This window comes from Neomonachus schauinslandi, chromosome 7 (genome assembly GCF_002201575.2).
Source record: "Neomonachus schauinslandi chromosome 7, ASM220157v2, whole genome shotgun sequence".
NCBI classification, from domain to species: Eukaryota; Metazoa; Chordata; class Mammalia; order Carnivora; family Phocidae; genus Neomonachus; species Neomonachus schauinslandi.
Window position 1 is genome coordinate 125,389,507 of NC_058409.1, and position 23,457 is coordinate 125,412,963.

The 23,457-nt window shown below is 43.3% G+C and overlaps 1 protein-coding gene across 2 annotated transcripts in view; it reads right to left on the reverse strand.

Annotated features, from left to right (window-relative positions):
- Nucleotides 1-23,457, reverse strand: part of NPR3 (natriuretic peptide receptor 3) — a 66,601-nt gene that overhangs the window by 41,648 nt on the left and 1,496 nt on the right. For both annotated transcript variants that reach the window (XM_021695996.1, XM_021695988.1), the window contains exons 2-3: nucleotides 13,901-14,023; nucleotides 2,474-2,640 (exon numbers count right to left, since the gene is read on the reverse strand). In XM_021695996.1, coding sequence (XP_021551671.1) covers nucleotides 2,474-2,640; nucleotides 13,901-14,023 — 290 coding nt within the window. The remainder of the gene's footprint in view (nucleotides 1-2,473; nucleotides 2,641-13,900; nucleotides 14,024-23,457) is intronic.

Consider the following 23,457-nt stretch of genomic DNA (forward strand, 5'->3'; position numbering starts at 1 on the left):
CACATCTCCCTCTTCCACAATACTCACCACAACTACCTGTCCACACTAACCCGATGGCACTCAGAAGAGCCCAACTAAACACATAAAATACGATGGGGCGCGTGCGTGGGTGGTTCAGTCAGTTCAGCATCTGATGCTCGAATTCGGCTCAGGTCATGATCTCAGGATTGAGAGATCCAGCCCCTACCCGGGCTCTGTGCTCAGCAGGGAGTCTGCTTGAGATTCTCTCTCTCCCTCTTCCTCTGCCCCTCCCCCCTAAAAATAAATCAATAAATCTTTAAAAAAATACATAAAATATGAAAAGTAGACACATGTTCAGAATTGAAATAAATTATTTGAGCTCTAATTTCTACTTAAAATTATAATTTGTATATTGTATTTGTATAATTGTAATCTACAAGCACAACTAATCTCTAAAGCACTAGCACTTGGTTTGGAATATATTATAGATCTTTATAGTAGGTACAAAGGTACACACTTCTTTGCCCAAAAAGTATCATTATGTGGGACAGTCTCTACTGTGACACTTGAACTTCAACAGCTTCAGGTAAAAGGCCACATAAAAATGCTCAGTGCCTTTACATTCTTTCCTATTCCTGAGGCAAAGGATTTGGATGATGACAATACTATCGTAGGTTTCCTCAAATCTGGGCTCTACTGCAGAAGCTCCACTTCCTTCATAATTCAGAACCCACTGTCCAGTATGGTAGCCACTAGTCACACATGGCTACTGAGCATTCGAAGGTAATTAAGATATGTTGTAAGGGTAAAATACACACTGGATTTCGAAGACTTTACACAATAAAAAGAATATATAATCTCATCCATAGTTTTTACATTGATTCAATCTTGAAAGAACATTTTCTATGTGAGTTAAATAAAATGTAGTATTCAAATTAATTTCACCTGGTTATTTTAACTTTTTAAAAATGTAGCTACTAGAAATTTTAAATTACATTTAAATTACATACGTGGCTCACATTTGCAACTCACATATATATATATATATGTATCTACTGGACAGTACTAATTTAGAAAGTCAAAAGGTATTTTAAATGATATGTGTATTATATATAATACTTAAGACATGAATAAACATGTTTATAAGACCCTTTATGTCTTTTGATAGCAAATTCTTTTTTTTTTTTTTTTTTTTTTTTTTTTTTTTTAAAGATTTTATTTATTTATTTGAGAGAGAGAGAATGAGAGACAGAGAGCATGAGAGGGAGGAGGGTCAGAGGGAGAAGCAGACTCCCCGCCGAGCAGGGAGCCCGATGCGGGACTCGATCCCGGGACTCCAGGATCATGACCTGAGCCGAAGGCAGTCGCCCAACCAACTGAGCCACCCAGGCGCCCTTGATAGCAAATTCTTATAAAGCCAGGAGTAATATAACAATAGTATGAAAGAGGCATCCTTTATGGAGCTCCAGCTTTCTGATGGGGATAACACTAGATGCTTCAGGTAGATTCTCTGTAATCCTCCCAACAGGGAGGAGTAGTTTGGACCAGGGAGACTGTGTAATTTGCCCTAGATCACACAGCTAAGAAGTGTTAGCTTCGGGCTCTGAATGTAGGTCTGTCTGGACCCTGCAGTACTTCAACTAAAGAAACCGAGAGAGGCCCTGTTTGGAAGTGCCCAAGTGAAGCTGGTCTTACGAAGACGGTCATTATCCACTTCGGGCAAGAACAATCCAAAGCGGTATCTCCCGTTAAGAAGATGTCTCTTTTCTGCCTTGGACACTGTGGAGTGAACAGTGTTGAAAACCAGCACAGGCACCCAACCAGTCTGAGGAATCCACGGCTCACCCTGCTCTGAGAACGAACCTACAGGAATGATGCAGAGTTTTGAGGAACCAGAGGTGGCAGAACAAGGGTGCCAAGCGAGGTGTGGCCAGCCAGCTTCGGTGCCATCTCTCAGATGAGTGACTCTGCTCAGCCCTTAGCATGGCCAAAGCTCCTGACCCTTGTCCTCTCCTGGAAAATGCATCAGTAACAACAGCACTGAGGAGCAGAAAGCTCTAGAAGCCCCAAGGGAAATGACACTGCCACAAGAGACAGGGGCAGACTCGCCAAAAAGATTGCCATAAGGAAGAGACTTCTAAAACCCAAAATATCTCCTGCCATCAGGCTTTGGAAAAATTCGGCATGCAAAAGTTGGGCACTCCATCATCCATCTTCCCCCCACAACACGCTCCCAATCCGATAGGCGCCGGAAGTCTACCAACATCTGCTCAGCATCACCACAAGTACCCACAAAAAGCAATTTTCCTTCCCGCAGCAGTTGGAAAAGTGGGGTGGGGGGTGACTGGGGGGTGGAAGCGGGCCAGAAAAAAAACACACAGAAAGCTCAGTGACATTCAGACGCGAACCTAGGAGTTTCTGAATGGTTCAGAATGGGACACTGTCACCTCTTATTTAATTAGAAGACTGTTTTCGGGATGCGGAAGGCCTAGGCCCGCAATCAAGCACTTACGTAATCCTCCTCATTGAGTCCTTGTTTCTCAACAGAACTTTTCACCTCCATGGAAAACTTCTCAAATTCAGGCTTCACTGTCCTCAGTAGAGTGATTGTTTGGAGGGATGAGTATGCTTGCTTAGCTTCAAAGTCATGTTTGTCTCCTCTCTTCCACGAGCCATCTCCTACAGAGAAATAAAAATATTTATAATTCCAAGGCAGTCACCATAAAGGGACCATTCTCCCCCTTCGACTGCAGCATGTCACTCCGTGTTACTTTTGGCAGCTGGGGCAGACGGTATTGTCATAGTCGTGCCCTTGGACATAACCTGACGATGCCAAGATCCTCAAAGGAGAAGAAGGCCTTTTGGACGCCTGTTCCTTTGAAATGCGAGAGACAAAGCAAAGCATTCTAGAGTTAACTGCTTTATAATAACAGCGTAACCGTAATTTTCAGCCCCCGAGAATTGCAGCCCTGCAGGAGTAAGAAGAAAGCTTTTATTCCTTTCCATTCACTTTTTTTTTAATATCTACAGTCAACTGTGGAGGTCAACCGAGTCGTTACTACAGTACGATACACCTGAGGTTGTGTGGATGTGAAACGACAGGAACGCAATGTATCACAACGGAGATGCGCAAGTATGATAAAGTGGGCGCTATTCAGAGAAAACCTTTGGAGATTGGGATTATTGATATTTTTTGAACTATTTCTGGAATCTCCTCAGAATGAAAGTGACTTAGGTGACCATGAGGATTTATCTCTCTCTAGTGCTGGCAACCTCATATAAAAATTATTTTTTGGACAATATTCATCAGTGCATCAACAGTAATAAAATAAAAGTTGCTAACACTTACTGAGCACATATATAATAATAAAAGCTCTATTTATTGGGGCACCTGAGGGGCTCAGTCATTTCAGCATCTGCCCTCGTCTCAGGTCATGATCCCAGGGTCCTAGGATCGAGTCCTGTGTTGGACTCCCTGCTCAGCAGGGAGTCTGCTTCTCCCTCTCCCTGTGCCTTTCCCCACCGCTCATGTTCTCTCTCACACATGCTCTTTCTCTTTCTCAAATAAACAAATAAAATCTTTTTTTAAAAGCTCTATTTATCGAGCACTTTATATGTATGAACTCATTTAATCTTCACAAGACTCCTTGGTTTGGGTATGTTATCCATCCTCTTTTACAGATGGGGAAACTGAGGCACTGAGAAACTGGGTCCCCCCTGCTTCACAGTGCTCCCTTTCACAAAAGCAAAGGCAAATTACAAGGATAAGATTTAGTACTCTTCTCTTTATGATCTCATTTTTGAGGAAACATGTGGCCTGCAGGACCCCAAAAGGAAATGTGGACCTCTAACATTTGGCAATAAACTGTTGTTTCTATGAATTATCCTTACGATCCCTACAGTTCTCTGGAGTCACAACAAAGAATTCAACCTGCTGGAGTCCAGCACCAGAGCCATTTGTTCACACCGAGCCCCTAGTCCACGGCGCACCCCCGGAGCCCCGCGGCTGAGGAGCGAGGAGGATGCTTGCGGAGCGTGCCGCCAGGGCTCCGCAGATCTCACTCTCTTCCAGACACAGTTCAAGAAACAGTTGGTGGCTTGGGAACTTCTAGCCCCGCTTAAATCAGACAGATAGCAATCAGCCATGTACCACACGCAAGGTTCTGTGATCGCCACCCCAGCAGACGTTACGGAGGTCTCGAACAGCCTCCACCACGTTCAGGAGAGGGATTCGGAGCCGTCCGTGTGAACAGCTGAAGTTACAGCAGGGAACAGCTAGCTCACTGTGGCAGGAGGCGGGGAGTAGAAAGAAACAATGTGGAGGGTACAGATAGAGGCAAGGAGCTCCCACACTCCCAAGGGGGAAGGTTTCAAGTGAGGAGGAGGCATCGGCCGTCCCTAAGTGTGTGACTAGGCTTTTAACAGAAGGCGAGCAGGATGGAAAGGTGTGCTTGGCCAAGCCCGTGGCACAGGCAAAGGTGCAAATGTGCGTGCCATCCAGTAGGCAGCTGGGAGCCTCAGTCTCAAGCACAAGAAAAGGCCGAGACAAAGAATTTGTTTGTGGAGTTATCTGTGTAATGATAATCCTAATAATAGCAACCATTTATTAATTGCTTCTATGTGCCAGGGAGCTGTTAAAAGATAAATAGACAGAGCTGAGGACAGAATTCATTAAGGACTAGATCCGTTCTCAAGGAGCACAGATTAAATTTCGGGCCACCAAACAAAACTTGACAAAGTCCTCCTCCATATGAAACCTCCCAAACACCAAGGAGGCGACAGCATGCAGGGCAGGCAGCCGAGCCTGTAGCGAGGGAGAGCTGTTGTCCCTGCCCCCAGCCAGGGGGAGCCCAGCTGCGAGCTCGAGACACAGACAACATGGCCTTTGTTAAGGAGCCAAACACATTTGCCAGGAAGACCCCCAATTCTAAGAATGTCCAGAACATCTTCATCCCAAGAAGGAACCCATTTCTTTTAAGCGTGCAATCAATACTTATTGATTCCTTTATAACTGATTTGAGATATCAAGACAACAGGAGTCATGTTCTGTAGGCAGAGGGTCAGAGTTTCTCAGCTCTGGGAAAGAGTACTCTCCAGGTGCTTAAGAAAGAAAATACTTAACCCTGAAGGGTTCTACTGCAGAGTTAGACAACACATACGGAACTAGAAACAGCAACTATCTCACTCACTGAAAGAGGAAAACACTTTTCCCAAGAAGTGAAATCCAATACAATAGATCTGTTTACCGCAATCCAAAGGGTAATAACTTGGGAGTTCTGTCTTCAAGAAAAAAAAAGAATGGAAAACAATCATGCTTAGTAAATCTAATCCAAACTAAATGCTTATCTAGTCACCACCATAATCGATCCTGTGACTTCCTGCTTTTGCGGGCGTTCCTTATTGTAATGTGTCAGTAACGTTGCCCACACCCAGGTTGTTGAACACTGGAAAAGCAGAGTTGGCTTGGCATGATGCCCCATCAGTAGGGACAAATTTAATTCAGTAGACAACTGGGTGCCTCTGGAGATTTACGAGTGTAACAGAAGAATGACATGATCAGAATCAGGCCTTGGGAAATAGCAATGGATTAGAATGGGGAGACACGGAGGGTTCACAATCACAGCCGTCCAGGCAAGAGGTTACGAGAGGCGATCCAGGGGAAGTCACACACCAAAAAGCTAAGCGTGCTTCTCTGGGTAGCTAGAACCATGGGCAAGTTTTCTTTTCTCTTTTTTCTTCTTTTCCTTTTTTGTGTTTTTGGGAATCTAGTGAATTTTCAATAGTAAACATTTACTGCTTTTGGAATCGTAAGAAGAGGGAGAGCCCCTGAGAATGAAAAGCAGAGGACAGTGCAAGAGGAATCTCAAGACTCTACAAGAGTGAGGGAGTGAGGGACAACAGAAAGGGAGGCACATCACATCACATCTGGTGACGCCAGAGAGGAAAGGAAAAGGAGATGTTATTAGAGGAAAGAGCAGAGCCAGATGGAGGACGAGGGAAATGACGTGGAAATGGTAATGATTTCTTTCAGTCAGGGTCACGGTCAATCCAAGGTGACAACACCAGCCTGGAGCTGGAAACAGTGGTCTGAAGCCAAAAGAGGAGTGAGCGCTAGAGAGAGTGTTGGATGTCCTTTCCAGATGCCTTCAAGTTAGACCAGGGCCTAACGGCACTGGATAAGAAAAAGGAGAAGGGCTGACCACAGACACTTTGGGGATGATATTTCTAGCGGGCAGAAGTACGAGGAGACAGAGAGGAGCTGACAGAGAACCAAAGAATGCTGTGCAACCAACACTAGGAAAAACAGGTTTCCAGAAAGAAATTGGTGAAAACAAAATGGAATGCTCTGGACTAGACCTGTGCTGCCTAATAGAGCAGCCACCAGCCACATGTATGACTATTTAAATTTAAATTGATTAAAACTAAATAAAATTTAAAATTCGGTTCATCGGTCACACGTGGCACATTTCAGGTGCCTGGTAGCCACGTGTGGTTAGTAGCTGCCATCCTGGGCATCACAGAACAGAACACAGTCAGCATCACAGAACGTTCCATCGGACAGCACTGCTTTAGAGGCACGGAGGCTTGGTCTGACCTAACACTAAGGGCTTTGGTGATGAGGTCATTGGTGACCTTGACGATAACACTTTCAGAGTGGTTACTGCTAATGCCATCTTCTTTCAGTGGTCCTGAGCAAGGGATCAAGAAGAGGAAAAAGAAGGCTGCTAGCGAAGAGTAGGGCAGAGGAGGTGATCCTCTGAGGTTGTTTCAGGAATGAGGAAAAGTGAATTTGCTTTGTTTTGTTTTAAACATCATGGAGTCCCAAGTTTGTGTTTAGAGTAAGAGCACAGGATATTTGTGAAAGAGGAAACAACAGGGGCGCCTGTGTGGCTCAGTCGTTAAGCATCTGCCTTCGGCTCAGGTCATGGTCCCAAGGTCCTGGGATCGAGCCCCGCATCAGGCTCCCTGCTCTGCTGGAAGCCTGCTTCTCCCTCTCCCACTCCCCCTGCTTGTGTTCCCTCTCTCGCTGTGTCTCTCTCTGTCAAATAAATAAATAAAAATCTTAAAAAAAAAAAAAGAAAGAAAGAAAGAGGAAATAACCTGCTCACCACCAAGCCCTGTACTCAGCAGTCCTGTGGCCAGGGGTCTGGAGCTGGCAAGAGGTACCCACCCTGGGATAACTAGCTAAGAAATCACAGAATATGTCCAAGAAATGAATGCCCGGAGCTCCCCTGGGCTGGCTGTGTAGCAGTCTGGCTCTTGACCTCGCCTCACCCGACCCTCTCCAAATGTCCGGGTGTTACACACTTGCCATGACCTAGGCTGGTCCACTTGCTCCCATCAGTAACAACAGCACCGCTTATTGGGCGATGCCATTGTGAATGGCATTGCCGGTAGCATTTCATTCTTCAATCCTCATAAAAACCCCATGAGAAGGATGTAAGCATAAGTGCCACGTTACAGACGAGGAAACTGAGGCTCAAGGAGACTGACGTGCCCCAAGTCACTTAGCCAATAAACAGAAGACGGATTCAAGTGCAAGCCAGACTCCAAACACTGGTGCCGTGCCGTCCCTGCTCTATATTCATTTCCCCAGAGTTTGGGGTGTTCCAAGCTTTAAAACTGACCATGCAATGGGATGACAAAAGTGTTAAGAACAAAAGTAACACAGAAAGAAAAGTCAGAAGAGGAAGTGTCTAAATGTGGTTTGACAACCGTTACAGTTGAAAGATTGTATGAGAATTCTTTTTCTTTTCACATCATCCCAAACTGACTTGAATGTGCATATATTACTTTTGTAGTGAAACGTAATAAATCTAATCTCTCCTCAATTTTTCTATTTTTCCCCTTTTAGCAAGTCAAATAATTTATGTGCATCACCTAGCTCTACTATACTTCTATCTTTACCTTAATTAGTGCCCTCTGAGTTATCAGGAACTCAAGAAAGCTCTACAATAACCTTAACAGTTCAGGACAGGATCACCCAAATAACTTGCCACCTAACTTACATCCAAAGAAGATAATGCCAATGAATAAGAATGCCAAGGAGGTGCTATTAAGAACTCTACAGGGCAATATATATCATCTTTTTTCTAGATTTTTTTAAAAGATTTATTTATTTATTGAGAGAGAGCACGCGAGTGAGCAGGAGGGAGGCGCAGCGAGAGAGGGAGAGAGAGAATCTCAAGCAGAGACTCCATGCTGAGCGCAGAGCCCTAGATGAGGCTCGATCCCAGAACCCTGAAATCATGACCTGAGCTGAAATCAAGTATCAGACACTTAACCAACTGAGCCACCCAGTCACCACTTTTCTCTAGATTTTTTTAAACCCATCCTTTCAATCTTATTTTCCGCCATTTGAATTCCCCCATAATATATTCTGAATTCCTATAACTATAATTTGGGCAGATCTGAGAATTTGTTTGAGTACTCACCAAGACCAAACAACCCAGTAATCAGTAAATATGGACACACTATATGTTTTAAAAAAAAAAAATCCAATAGCAAGTAAGTATTAATTAAAATAGAGCCTTTTTCTAGAACTGGTACAGAGTTTGCTGTGAGGAAGCACAGGGAGAAAACGATGTTGAAGAATTTTTCATAAACATATATCTGATTCTTAGGGCACAATGGGGCACCTGGGTAGCTCAGTCAGTTGAGCTTCTGACTCTCGGTTTCAGCTCAAGTCATGATCTCATGGGCGGCGGAATCAAGCCCCATGTGGGGCTTCACGCTCATCGGGGAGTCTGCTTGAAGAGTCTCTCCCTCTGCCCCTCCCCTGACTCATGCACACTCACACATATGCATGCTTGCTTACTCTCTCTCTCTCAGATTAATAAATAAATCTTTTTTAAAAATCTCAGAGAAGGCCCTTTACTAGGTCTCTCTGCCTGCAATAAGATTCTGTTTACTGCTTCTATTCTGAGGAGGAAAGGGGCTTCAGGGTCTGTGGCAAGCATAGACATTTGCCTCCCTACATCCATTCTTCCTTCTTCCTTAGTAACAGGTTCCTAAATTGATTTGGGGTAACAAAGAATCTAGCTGAAAGCACACATTTTCTGGCATCTTTCACAACTAGGGGTAGCAAATGATATATAAGTAGAAGTTAATCAGAGGGGCTTCCAGACAGACAGATCTTCAAACAGAATTGAGTCAACTGAGATAGTGTCTTTTTTGCCTTTCATCTTTCCCCCTTCATCTTGCCTAGAATGAAGACACCATCCCTGGAGTCCTAGCCACTATCTTCTGATCCTAAGGATGGATGCTGCCCCCTAAGATTAGGGGAGCCAAGAAACAGAAGAAGCTTGGATCCCTGATGGTATTATGGAACCACCATCTCTACTCTGGACTGCCCACCTCTGGACTTCTTACAGGTGAGAGGATAAACCTCTCCATTTGCTTAAATAACTATAGGTGGGAGTCTTGGTTATTTGCATGCAGATGTAATTTCTAATGCACCTACATCCATTCTTAGGCTGTATTAGATAAAAGTTGGTTCATTTGTTAACAGAATGTATGGCCTAAACTTATCTATAAAACTATACCAAGAGGGGTGCTTGGGTGGCTCAATGGGCTAAGCATCTGCCTTTCTTTCTCCGGGTCCTGAGTTCAAGCCCCATGTGGCGCTCCCTGCTGAGCAGGGTGCCCGCTTCTGCCTCTCCCTCTGCCCCTCTTCCCCGCTCATGCTCTCTTGCTCTCTCTCTCTCTCTCAAATAAATAAATAAAATCTTAAAAAAAATAACTACACCAAGAAAAATGTATAAACTTACCATTTTTAAGAACTATATATAATCATCAGAGTAAACTAAGACTAATAATATAGCTAACATTTATTAAACACTCTTTATGTTTCAAGAAGTTTGCTATGTATCTCACACACATTACCTCATTTATTACTCAGCTTGATGCCATGAGGTAAGTACTATTATTATCATTAAAAGAAACTAAGGCCCACAGGGGAGGGCAGGGTTACATCAAGCATAGCCTCTCAGGCAGACAGAGCAGAGCCCAAAGCCTGAGCACCCATGCTATAAAAGGTAAAAAAAGAAAGGTCTAATCAGAAACACCAAGGATACTTTGCAAGTTGTATAGAGCACACTGTATAACTCTATGAAATTTAATTTTCAAGAAGCAGAAAAACTGAACTCATGGAAAAACACTTTAAAAATACAACTTTAAAAAGTTATCCCCAGGGCGCCTGGGTGGCTCAGTCGTTAAGCATCTGCCTTCAGCTCAGGTCATGATCCCGGGGTCCTGGGATCGAGCCCCGCATCGGGCTCCCTGCTCGGCGGGAAGCCTGCTTCTCCCTCTCCCACTCCCTCTGCTTGTGTTCCCTCTCTCGCTGTGTCTCTCTCTGTCAAATAAATAAATAAAATCTTTAAAAAAAAAAAAGTTATCCCCAGATCACCAATACTAAGTCATAGGGCTATGACTTCTTACACAGGTATATCATGCAATGTAAAGGACACAATATCACTTTTGTGGTATTCTTGCCAAATAAGTATAAACTCGATCTTACCACATGAAAACAACAGATAAATCCAAACTGGGAGACATTCTACGAAATAACAGGCTCATCAAAACTGTCAGATCATGAATGACAAAGAAAGATAGAGGAAATAACACAGATTGGCAAAGATTAAGAAAATACAACAACTATATGGATTGGATCCTGGAAGAGAAAAAGATCATTAGGAGGAAAGGTAGTAAATTTCAAATAAGTCTTGTAGTTTAGTTAGTAATATGGTACCAATGTTAATATTCTTATTTTGATAATTGTACTATGGTTATTTAAATTGTTAACATTAGAGGAATCTGGGTAAAAGGTATACATGAACCCTCTATATTATTTTTGCAAGTTTTCTGTAAGTCTAAAATTATTTCAAAATAAATTTTTTTAAGTTTTTCAAAAATTACCTCTAAAAAGAAGTTAGGTCCAGATACAGAGTTGAATTGTTTCCATCTTTCAAGGAATATTCTTATGGTATATAAACTGTTCTAGAGCACAAAAACAATGGAAAGTGTCCCAATTAATTTTATAAAGCTAACATAAACCTGATATTAAAATCTGCCAATACCACCTCAAGGCAAGAAAACTACTGTCCAATCTCACTCATGAATATAGACTCAAAAGTCCTAAATAAGTTACTAAAAAGTTAAAATCAGCAATACACCTAAAAAAGTATACTTAATTCCAAGAATACTACAATGGCTCAATCTCCTATTTATTAAAGAATGAAAGAATAGGTCAAATGTACTTGATAACATTCCCTACTCATTTCTAATTTTTAAAACCACACTTAATAAACTAGAAATAAAAGGAGACTTTAACATCTACTTCAATTCAAGAAGTCAGAAATTAAAGTATCACCATTTGTTATATAATATAATTCTAGAGGTTCTTGCCAATGCAATAAAAAAAGAAAAATAAGATGATCAACTGTCAAAACGGAGAAAAACACTTGTTGCTATATGAAAATAATATAAAAAACTATCAAAACAGAGGATTTAATATGTGGAATTCTTGCAAAATAAATAAACAGAATCTCATAGCTTTTCTATATAACAACTACAGTTATAAAATGTAATGGGAAAAGAACATGATCATAATAACAACCAGAAAACATAATATCTAAGAATGAACTCAACAAGAATGGTACAGAATATAAATAAAGAAACTGCAAAATGTGGCTCACTTGGTTAAGCGACTGCCTTCGGCTCAGGTCATGATCTCGGGGTCCTGGGATCAAGCCCCACCTCAGGCTCCCTGTTCGGCGGGAAGCCTGCTTCTCCCTCTCCCACTCCCCCCGCTTGTGTTCCCTCTCTCGCTGTCTCTCTCTCTGTCAAATAAATAAATAAAACCTTTAAAAAAAAATTAAAAAATAAAAATAAATTTAAAAAAAAGAAACTGCAAAATGTTGCTTATGGACATAAGAAGAAATTCAAATAAATAAAATAATTTAAAAGTTAGATGATGTAAGGATGCAGGAAAACAGACAATCTCATAGCTTGTTGCAAAAGCATAAAGTGGTAAACCTCTTTAGGGGTCAACTTGGCAAGATCTATCAGAACTTAAAACTTTCAACCCAGAAATTCTACTTGAAGAAATGTATCTCACAGGTAATATGTATATATAAGTATGGGTATGTGCGTGTGTGCGTGCACATACAAGGCTACTCAACATAGCATTGTTCTTAATAGTAAAAAGCTGAGAACAACGTAAATATTGAAAAATGATAGATTGCTTAGGTAAAGATGGCATATCAGCATTATAAAATACTATGTAGCCACACTTGAAATAGTATCATCACTTTATTGAAAAATATTTTTGTAAATATTTTTATAGAATAAGGAAGATGCACATACTTCTAAATATTATCAATATACTTTTTAGCTAGGTGGCAGAATTATAGTAACTTATTTTCTTCCCTGTGACTTTCTGTTTCTCAATTTTTCTATAGTACTCGTGTATTGTAATTAGCAGAGAAAAGTAATACAAGCTTTATCTGTGAATGCAAGGAATTCCAGTATCTAATATTTGCACTGCACTGGCCCATTTATAAGGGGCACTCACATACATTTTTTCTAAATACAACTATGTTTGCATTACCAACTTGCAAAACTCAGAATAAATGTTTTTCATTATGACCAGTCTCCACCGCTATCTCAGTGAACACAATTGTATAGCCAATAGTATAATTACATTCTGATCTGGAGTCAAAAAGTGAAACCAGCGCTTTGCCTATGCAAAGAGAAGGGGAAAGACAGCCATGGCAGCAAGGAGGAATAATGGGTGTTTATCCTGCAAGCCTCAAATCTCCAATCTTATCCACTACAGGAATCAGGAGCTGCTTCTGTTTCATCAACTTTTCTTTAGCCCTGTGAGAATTGTGTTTTATTATCTGTTTATGCGCAATGCTCTATTGTGTGAGTTGATTGACTAAGCCAGGGTATCAAGGCAGGAAAGTGAGGTGTATGCTTTAAGGTTTAGATCCTGTCTAACTGTCTCTCAACAGCAAGAACAGGGAAGTAGAGCTCAGCATAAACAAGCCCTTTGTGACAAGTAACACTTACGATTCCCTATAATTGCTCAGTTTTGAGCAGGCAATGTGCAGTATTTGCAAAAATGTTCCATTGTCCTACGCTGTCTCCTTCAGAGAGAGCCCTAATCACATACGGAGGAAATGTCTTGTACCTGTGGTTTTCATGGCCTTTTTAAACACCCTCCATCCCAGGAACACTGGGAACTTCCCCAGATCCATCTCAAGGAATCATATGCTTTCAATCATATGTGTTGGTGGATCTCAAACTTCTATATGGGAGGCTGAATGGGCAGTAATCTGGAAGGAAGTGGGGCTGGGAGCAGTAGCTTTAAAAAATGCTTTTACCTCAATTTACACTAATGGTTATTTTATTTTTCACACTGCAGCCCATTACAAACCCCTATGTGTAACCTGCTTAGATATATAGACACAGGCAATTGTATTACCAAAATAAAAGCTTTGTGAAATAATACACTTGCATGTGTGACACACTTTGACATGTTCTATTACATCGATATAGTCTAGTCTATTCTATTAAAAATCATGCCCAAATCTCATTAAAATATTCCAACCATGCATCACGGTGGTAACCTGCAGTGGGAAACACGTTTGAGAGGGGTCGTTAGGGCCTGGATTTATGACCACCCAGAGCACTGGAGGGAGCGATGTTCACTCCCAGACAATGCGTGGCTACCCCAAGGAGGAGGTATCTTCTTGCTCTGAGTTCTCAGAGAAGAAAAGCTTGAGAACTTACGAGAAGTCCTGGGAGTGTTCAATATCACAAATTTCTAAGTTCCTTTTTATGGAACCAAGTCTGTTGAGGTAATTCAAATTACTGGCTTTCTCAGGACCTCTTTGGACACCTTAGAGAGAGGGGAAACTGGAAGCACAGTTACCGTAGGAAGAACTGTTGAAGAGCTCAATGTTGAAGAAGGCGTAGTCTCCACTGGTCATCCCATGCTTGTGCGCTGCCAGCATGATGCCCCGGATGGTGTCGCTGCTCGCACACATGATCACCACTGGGGAGGGAGGAACAAACAACACGTGTGAAACGCCCTTTCCCACAGGCCAGCGAGGACGCGGAAACCAGGGGTGGGGACGTCTGACAAGGAACCAGGGACTAATATAGCCCTAAAGCACCTCCTCACTCATGACTTAGTAATTACAGAGGGAAAGAAGAGTAGCTTGACAGTGGAGAAAGCAAGCGGACGCCTGCATAACCGGGTGATGGGAGCCCCCATCACCAACCATGGGAGCACACGCATGAACCGACACCCGGGACCAAAAGGTCAAAATGGGCAACGTGAATCCAATCAGGAGAGCAGCCAAAAACCCAGCTTTGGAAATGTTCTAACCCCCCAAAAGACCTCAAGGCACAGAAAACTAAATGTGTGATCCTGCACCTTAAAAAAATAGTAATAATAAAAGTTTGGCTATAAAGGGCATTATTGAGACAACTGGGAAAATTTGGGTAAGTTAGATAGTAAATTAGATAGCAGTATTGCAACTGTGTTCAAAGTTTTTGCTTTTCATACTTATACTGTGGCTTTGTAAGTGAGTGCCCTTGTTCTTGGGGAGCACCTAAGTATTTAAGGGTGAGGGAGCATGATGGCTCTACTTACTTCTCAAATGGTTCCTAAAAAGATACGTGTGTGTGTGTGTGTGTGTGTGTGTGTGTGTGTGTGTGTTTGACGGTGGTAGGAAGGGAAAGAGTGGGGGAGAGATCTGGAGTGAAAGCATATGGGGCAAAATGTTACAGCTGGTGACAGTCGAGGTCAAGGCTGTACAGAGGTTTCTTCATCTTTCTTACATCTTTCCCAAAAGTATAAAATTATTTCAAAATCAAGTTTTTTAAAAAAGACTTCAAAGATATCATCAGATTTGCCCAATATAAGCCAGTGAAGAGTATCAACAGCTTTTTGTACTGCACAGCATGGTAAACACATTTTCCTGAGAAAGCAAACTGAATGGCTCTAGGGAGAACAGTCATTTGGCAAATCAGAGGATGCAGCGAGTGGTGTAAGTTTTCTGCTGTCTGAATGTTGAAACATTTCTCTCAAGCTGTCTCAACGTGTATAGGAAATAGTTCACGAGACTCCAGGACCCTCCTCATGTTCTCTCCATTTGTACCCACACTGCCAGGTTTGAGGAGCTTTAGGCAGCTCCAGAACCTTGTGGCCTGCCATGTAAGAGCTACACCAAGCCGGCGGGAAGCGGGTACCTGGCTGTCATCCAGTTAATTCCAGCACTGTCGGTGGCCCCTGGTCCCCATGACGCAGACCACTGTGTTTCGCTGCATACACGGAGAGAGGAGACCCGGGGAGGCCCAGGGGGCCTGTCCCCACATTATCACCACACACGCCAGCCCTCTGCGATGTGTCTGTTCTTTGTAAAAGCATGGGTGCTGAAAGACGTCAAACAAACTCCAGGCTGGGCCAAAGCTGCCTTGGCAACACGCACGAAGGGTTAGGCGCCTGTTGATATGTCGTTTATTACACATGTTAATTCAGAGTGTTAGATCGTGCCTCTAACATTTCTTACTACAGAAGGGCTCGCTGTGTAGGCTCACGCTCTGGAGAACAAGTTTTAACAATACAAAATTCCATAAGGTCTGTAACTGTGGGAGTAGGTGTTGTTTGTGCCTAGAAATACTGGTATATATTTGGAAGAAATAGTCAAACTCCAAGATGCCTCAGCAAGGAAGCTTTGAAAGAAACTCTTCATCCCTCATTAGGACCTACACTCTTGTTTCAGCTCTGATTCAATTTTAGTCCCTTGAAATGATAAAAAGAGCCACGGTGTCCCACAGAGCGGCCAATAAGGAAAAGGCTGAGGCTAGACAAGTTTGAAGAATGCAGATTCCAAGAGTGGGCATCTACAGAAGGACCCCGGAGGCTCTAGCTGACCGTCCACCAGCAGCCCCCATCATTTTGCATAGTCCGGAGTCTGGCCCTAAACCCCCAGCTATAGAACCTAATTCTATCGGCACATGAAGAGTAGAGTCATTGCTTGGAAGCAGAATCCCAATAATCTAACTCAGATGCTTTTAGGTACTCCTAAATGCAGATTACTTCATGTCAGTGAGGACCCCAATGGTCACACACACATTTGCATCAACATGTCCCTGGGCATGCCAAATGAGAAGCCATAGTGTAAGCAGTAGGATGTTAGTGAGGATGGAATCTGAATCAGGGAGGTCAGTTGGAGGATTCAGGCATCCAAAGGCATCAGGCCTTGGTAACCATAAGCATCCACGGAAGTGCTATACCTAGCCCAGGACCTAACAGGCTGTTTCCCCGGGCCAGAACATAAGCTTCCCTAAGTCCTGGATGCTCTGCCTGACACTGCCCCCCTGTCACTTCTTTGTCTATTTTTACAGCTCTGGCCCATCTCTCTCTCCCTATTCCCATCACCACAAAGACCAAGCCCTCTGACAGACACACTCTTTCTTTAAATGTCAATACCTGCTGGGACTGAGGAAGAGTGACACGGAGCAGCAGTGTGTCTATCTGAGCAGACTTTGATTATTTTAGATCTCATCCATTTTGTGTTGCCCATGCAGTTAAATCCTCCTTTGTGAGAACTAATTTCCAAGTTCACGGGCAGGATATTGTTTTTCTTGCATAAAAGAAGCCCATAACGCACATTATCATCCAGCTGAAGTTGGAGCAAGCACTTACAGACACTGGCAAAGCAGAGAGAATGCAGAATCCTTCTAGATTTGTAGGGTGTTTCCTAATCCCATATGGCTGTTTCATTCATGCCTAATTCAACAGCAACTATTTTTAGCAACTTGCCTTTATACAATCTGTCAGAAGGTTTAAAATAGTTTTCACTAAAATAGCTTCCTCCTCCTACTCATGTTTCATCAGTTTATATAATAACTAATTAAATTACACATGTATTATAATAAATACAACTGGTATAAACAGATTTGGCGACAACTCTTGGAGAGTATATAGACAAGTGTGGAGCAAAAGAGCTGCAGCTAATCCTGTGAGCTGCTTAAATGATGGTCAATTAAGACAATTTGTGCTGTAGTTAAGTATAGTTAAATATATAAATACTCACTTTTTGGTCAAATTGTTAAATTTGTAAAAGGAGGGATGATGGTGTGATTCTAAGTTTCTAGATGGACTGTTCATCATTCTGCTCTATTTCTGTCTTTGCCAAAGACTTGTGATGTCCCATGGCATCCTCCACTATCTGACTCCCAGTGTCTTCTGGAAGTGACTTTGCAATCACTCTAAGAATGGCAGAGAGAAGTGTTAAAGGGTGGCTACAGAAGCCAATTCAGAGAACCAGAAACAGTCCAGGTGGCACACCTGAGTTAGGGAGGATATCTTTTCCCCAGTCTCACATTTCCATCTAGAGTAACCTCTAAGAGGGTGAGACTCCTCATCCCTCAATGTGCCTTCATTTATCCCTCCGTCCCCCACCACCACCCAGAGGAAAAGGAGTAAATTGTTGGATTGGTGAGGTGAGTCTGAAAACAAAAATGGCATGCTGGGTCCTTTCTTCCTTCCTCTTTTGGGTGCATGTCTGCTTGCAGAGGGCACATATTAAGGGAGAAGTAACAGTAAATAGGCCTTTTTGGTAACAAATCTAAATCCATGTTCTCTGATTGGTTTTATCAATAATAACAGCATATTTTGGGGGCACCTGGGTGGCTCGGTTGGTTAGGCATCTGCCTTCTGCTCAGGTCGTGATCTCGGGGTCCTGGGATCAAGCCCCGAATTGGGCTCCCTGCTCAGTGGGGAGTCTGTTCCCCCTCTGCCTCTGCTCCTCCCCTCATTCGTGTTTGCTCACACGCTCTCTCTCAAATAAATAAAGTCTTTTAAAAAAAAACATATATTTGGGCTCCTGGGTGGCTCAGTCGGTTAAGCGGCTGCCTTCGGCTCAGGTCATGATCCCGGGGTCCTGGGATCGAGCCCCACATCGGGTTCCCCACTCAGCGGGAAGCCTGCTTCTCCTTCTCCCACTCCCCCTGCTTGTGTTCCCTCTCTCACTGTCTCTCTCTCTGTCAAATAAATAAAATCTTTAAAAAAATTAAAAATAAAAAAAATATTCACATTCTCCATCCGACTCTTGCATCCATTTTCCATTTAATTCTAAGCTTAAAAAAGAAAAGAGATGTTACTTTATGGAAGCAAAGCAATATATGCCATGTGCTGCAAATTGAACATATGATAGCAGAAATTAGAAACCAAAACTTAATAGAAATTTGGGGAGCAAAGAAATATCTAAATGAGAGGAATTTCTTCTTAAAAGACAGGTGGTAAATAGGAGAAAAGAGGTAAGGAAGGTAGAGTTTCAATCAGGAAGTCTAACATCCAAATAATACAAATTCTAGAAAGACAGAGAAAATGAACGGGATAAAAGAAATAATTTAAGAAATTTTTTCAGAACTAAAAGACATGAGTCTCTGAACTAAAGAGGTGTACCCTCCAATACCCTGACATGCATAAGGCAAGATACTGGCATGAAAGTACATCATAACAAAATGTTAAAACTTTGAGAGCAAAGAGAAAATTCTACAATTTTTCAGGAAAAAAATAACAGATAACAAACAATAGGTCAAGAATCCAAATTGAGGGCGCCTGGGTGGCTCAGATGGTTGAGCGTCTGCCTTCGGCTCAGGTCATGATCTCAGGGTCCTGGGATCGAGTCCCGCATCGGGCTCCCTGCTCCTTGGGAGCCTGCTTCTCCCTCTGCCTTTCTCTCTCGCTCTGTCTCTCATGAATAATAAAAAAAAAAAATCTTTAAAAAAAAAAAAAAAAGAATCCAAATTGATTCAAGCTTCCTAGTAGCAACATAGGAATTTGTAAGACAATCCTTCAGATCTTGAGGGAAAATGATTTCCAACCTAGAATTCCATAAAAATGCTTAAGGGTAGAATGAAGACATTTTCGGTCATGCAATGTATCAAGCTTTAGCTCTCCTATATCCTTCTGAGAAAGCTCCTGGAGGAAGTGCTCCACCAAAACAAGAACACAAACTAAGAAAAAGGAACACCTAGGGATCTAGTCAGAGAGAGAGAGAGGCAATGGGAGTTGCAGGGGGGTGTTAAAGAATCCAGAGTGACAACTGTGCAATCTGCTTAGAAAATAACCAAACTGGAGCATCTCAGGGGCTTACAATAGAGTTGATGGATGATTTAGTTGTAACTCCATAGGAAACTAAGCAAACAAGCAAAAATGGACTTTTTTTTAACCCAAGGAAAGCTAGAGCAAAGCAGGAAATGTCATTGTAATAGCTGATATGGTCCAACTACAAATAGCATTTAGAAGGCAATAATGATATAGACACTAAAAGCTGAGCTAACCAAAAATTCTTACACAACCATTCTGAAAGGATGTCTGCAAGGATAAAGAAAATGTGATATATATATATATATATACCACACACACACACACACACACAATGGAATATTATGCAGCCATCAAAAGGAATGAAATCTTGCCATTTGCAATGACGTGGATGGAACTAGAGGGTATTATGCTAAGCAAAATAAGTCAATCACAGAAAGACAAGTATCACATGATCTGACTGATATGAGGAATTTGAGAAACAAGACAGAAGATCATAGGGGAAGGGAGGGAAAAATGAAACAAGATGAAACCAGAGAGGGAGACAAACCATAAGAGACTTTTAATCTCAGGAAACAAACTGAGGGTTGCTGGAGCGGTGGGGGGTGGGAGGGATGGGGTGGCTGGGTGATGGACATTGGGGAGGGTATGTGCTATGGTGAGCGCTGTAAATTGTGTAAGACTGATGAATCACAGACCCGTACCCCTGAAACAAATAATACATTATATGTTAATAAAAATTTTTTTTAATTAAAATAAGGTAAAAAAAAAAAAAAAGGATGTCTGCAAGGAGAGCTCAAGCATGTAGTTAATACACAGGAGAAGAGAACTAAATTATCATCTGCCCGGGCACCTGGGTGGCTCAGATGGTTAAGCGTCTGCCTTCAGCTCAGGTCATGATCCCAGGGTCCTGGGATCGAGTCCCACATCGGGCTCCCTGCTCCTTGGGAGCCTGCTTCTCTCTCTCTCTCTCTCTCTCTCATGAATAAATAAATAAAATCTTAAAAAAAAATTATCATCTGCCCCTGGGATGGCAAGAGAGAAACCCTCAAACTGAAATAATCGAAGTCACATGTTATTTAGAGGTATGAAGTCAAATACCTACAGAAATCACTGCAAGAGCTGAAAGTGCTTTCCTCTGGCAAGTCAAACATGGAAAGTACGAGGCAGCAAACTCTTGTTCCTAATAAGGCTTGGGTAATCTTCTGACTTTTTCATCTATGTAACTGTATAATTAACTCCCATAAAATTAGTATCTTTTTTTTAAAAAGACTTCTTTCTGGCCGTTTCTACACTATACAGCAATGGGTTTTATTTGCAAAATAGATTGCACTTTTATTTTTATTGTTCACAAAGGTCCATCCACTCCAAAGACTTTCAGAGTTTCTACACTGCAGCTTACAATGCTTCATTTTTTCCCCTGCTGTGTGTTAGTTATTTTACACTTATCATGCATTCTTTGCTTGAAAATTCTGCTGATCAACCATTTGGTCATTTACCCCAGCCTAAATCTAAAAAGAAGTGGCTCCTGTACTGATTAAATACTATTGTCTCTATAGTTGTTAACAGGCCCACATCAATGACATACTAATAACTAAGAGGATAAAACTACAGTTCTTCATACAAAAATGTGTGTGTACACTACTTCTAGTTCTGCGTCTCCTAAGATGCACAGACAAAACAACTGCTAGCTTCTATTGCTTGAAAAAATTGTTATTTTTAAACTTGTCTTTTTAAAAAATAAATTCATTGCTGACTATAGAATACTGAGGGCAGTCGTGGACTGTAGAATTGAATAAGTTTTAAGTAAAGATCATTATGTTTTTACTGATATAGACTCAGGCGTGTGTATTTCGGTGATGCTCTATGTTGGCTAAAGACAAAAGACAGGGAAAACATTTTTAATTATTGGCCTTGATGGTAAATCCCTAAAAGGAATGATCAGTTCCCCTCGGTTCTTCATTTTACAGTACAGCACATAGCCAAGTGAAATTTTAGTCATATTATTATTTGAGATGGTGGCATTATCAGTTTTTACCCGTTAGGAAATTCAAACATTCGCAGTATGATTTTAAAGATGAAAATAAGTTCAGAAAAAGTGCTAAGAATGTTACCGCCAAAAGATGGCGGGGGGGGGGGGGGGGGGGGAGACACTCTCTGGTTCTGTGATGTTTCATATGGAGTTTTTGAGGACAAAATTGTGGTCGGTTATGTTTTTAATATTTGAGTGAGCACAAATCCAAACCCCAGATCAGCGTGAAGAGGCCTAATTCTCATCTGACCCCACTGTTCCAGCAGGAGGAAATCCCGGCTCAGAGAAGGTAAATGCCTTGCCCGGGGCCATGCAGCAGAGGAGAGGGGACCCCAAAGCCAGAGCATCTGCTCCTCCTGCCAGGGTTCTCTTCCCAAGGCATGGCCTCACCTCGGTAAGGACGATTATCATCATATATATAAAATAATAACCATAATCAAACGTCACATTGACTGAGCATCCGGTATGTGCCTGGCACTGTTTCAGCACATTCCACGTGTTCGCTCACGTAACCCTCCCAGCATCCCCAACATGGGCTGCCCCAGCTACGCCACTTTAGCTGAGGAGCCTGAGGTATGAGGCGTAGTAGCAGCAGCCCAACCTCTTTTGCCAGGGCAGGTGCTCTGGAAGTCAAACTCCACGGAACCCCTGAACTGAAGCCCTATTCAACATTTTAACCACTTATGGCAAAGTAAGGGTGATTAGTAAAAGATCCCCAGAGAGAGCTTTGTGATCAAGCAACTTTCACCCGAGGGTAGGGAAACAGGGAGTGGGGGAGAAGACTTAGTAGAGAAACGGTTTTGTTTTATATTTATGAATATTTATCCTTCTGCCAAGTCACTGTTGGAAATAGACTTTAGAATATGAATGGTAGCCTCATCACCTGCAAAACACACAGTTCAGCCCAGCAAACTTTCACCACTAAATTCAAAAAAAAAAAAAAAAAAAAGAGAGAGAGAGAGAGAAAAAGAGAAGGAGAAGGAGAAGCAGCAAAAAGACCTGGGAACAGCTATGAGGCTTCCGGAATTAAATTAATCCGCGGCACCAGACTGTAGTCCAAGCTCTCTGAAGCCCCCAGGCCTAGCAGGGCACTGGCACCTCCCTACCCCTTGCCTCAGCCACACCATTGTGAGGCTGAGGGGACCGGTGGCCGCGATCTGCCCTCATGGGGCCGACTGCTCCCCTTAGGCCATGGATCTCAGGCCGTGTGTGCATGGGTCACCGCCAGCATTTAGACCTTCAGGGCTGTGGCTGCATAGACGGGTTGGCAGACCGCGGCTCGCGCCCTCAGGATAACACCCCCTCCGCCCCCCCCTCCCCCCCCCCCCGCCATCTCCAGCCCTTCGTGCCCTGAAAACCAGAGCTGAAGAATCAGGTTCCGGGGACACAGGGCAACCTGAGGTCTACAGGGCTCTGCAAGAACCTGGGGACTGGGAGAGGGGAAAGAAGTAGATGTGGGTTTCTCCGCCGGGCGTGACGAGTCCGCAGCGGTTGGACACAAGTGTCCTTTTTCATAATCGGCAAAACCGGCGCCCCGCCTGCTTGTCTGGCAGTGATTCGGCGCAGACAGCCTGGAGTTCGAACGCTCAAAACTTGGCCATGCATCCCCACTGTCAACACTGTCAACACCTCCCACCTCTTCTCTCTAAAGAGTGCGTTTACTCCCCAGTCCGAGTGGCCATACTGGGCAAGGGGGCGACCACGGCGCCATCCTCCAGGGAGCTTCTGCCCACTCTCACCTGTTCCTGAGGCTTCTAGCTTCCGTTTGCGCTGTGTCCCACGGCCACAGCGTCCAGGAGCCTGGCCGTGCCGAGTCGTGGGCCAGCCCTGTGTTTGGCTCAGCCCTCTCTCGCCTGTGGCCTCCCCGCGTGGGGTCGTGGGGAACTTTGCCCCGACTGCACCACTGGCCATCCAGGCGCGTGCGCGCCGAAGGGGGAGCCGAGGTGGGTTCCCCGGCTCCCCCCGGGGACTCTGCGCCCCAAACCTGACACCAGGAAAGAGGGAATGCACTATGCTGGGATCTCAGCCCACCTTCACGCAGCCTACACTGCAGTAAAATGGGCCGCACTGGGGTCTTCTGCGATTAGGTATCCTCGACCACCCGCTTCTCCTCCGGCTCCCTGCTCCCTGCAGCGGTAGTCGCCATCCTCAGCCTTGAGCTTTGTCCGGTTTGGTAGTTATTCAACCTCCCACAGACCGGGGAGAAAACTTGGGGCACACGTGCAAAGGCTGTAAGCGCTCGCTTCCCCAGCGCGCGCTCTCGCAAAGCCTCGCTCGGGGCGCTTTAGAGACTTTGGTGCCGAACGCGCGGGGGGGGGGGGGGGGGGGGGGG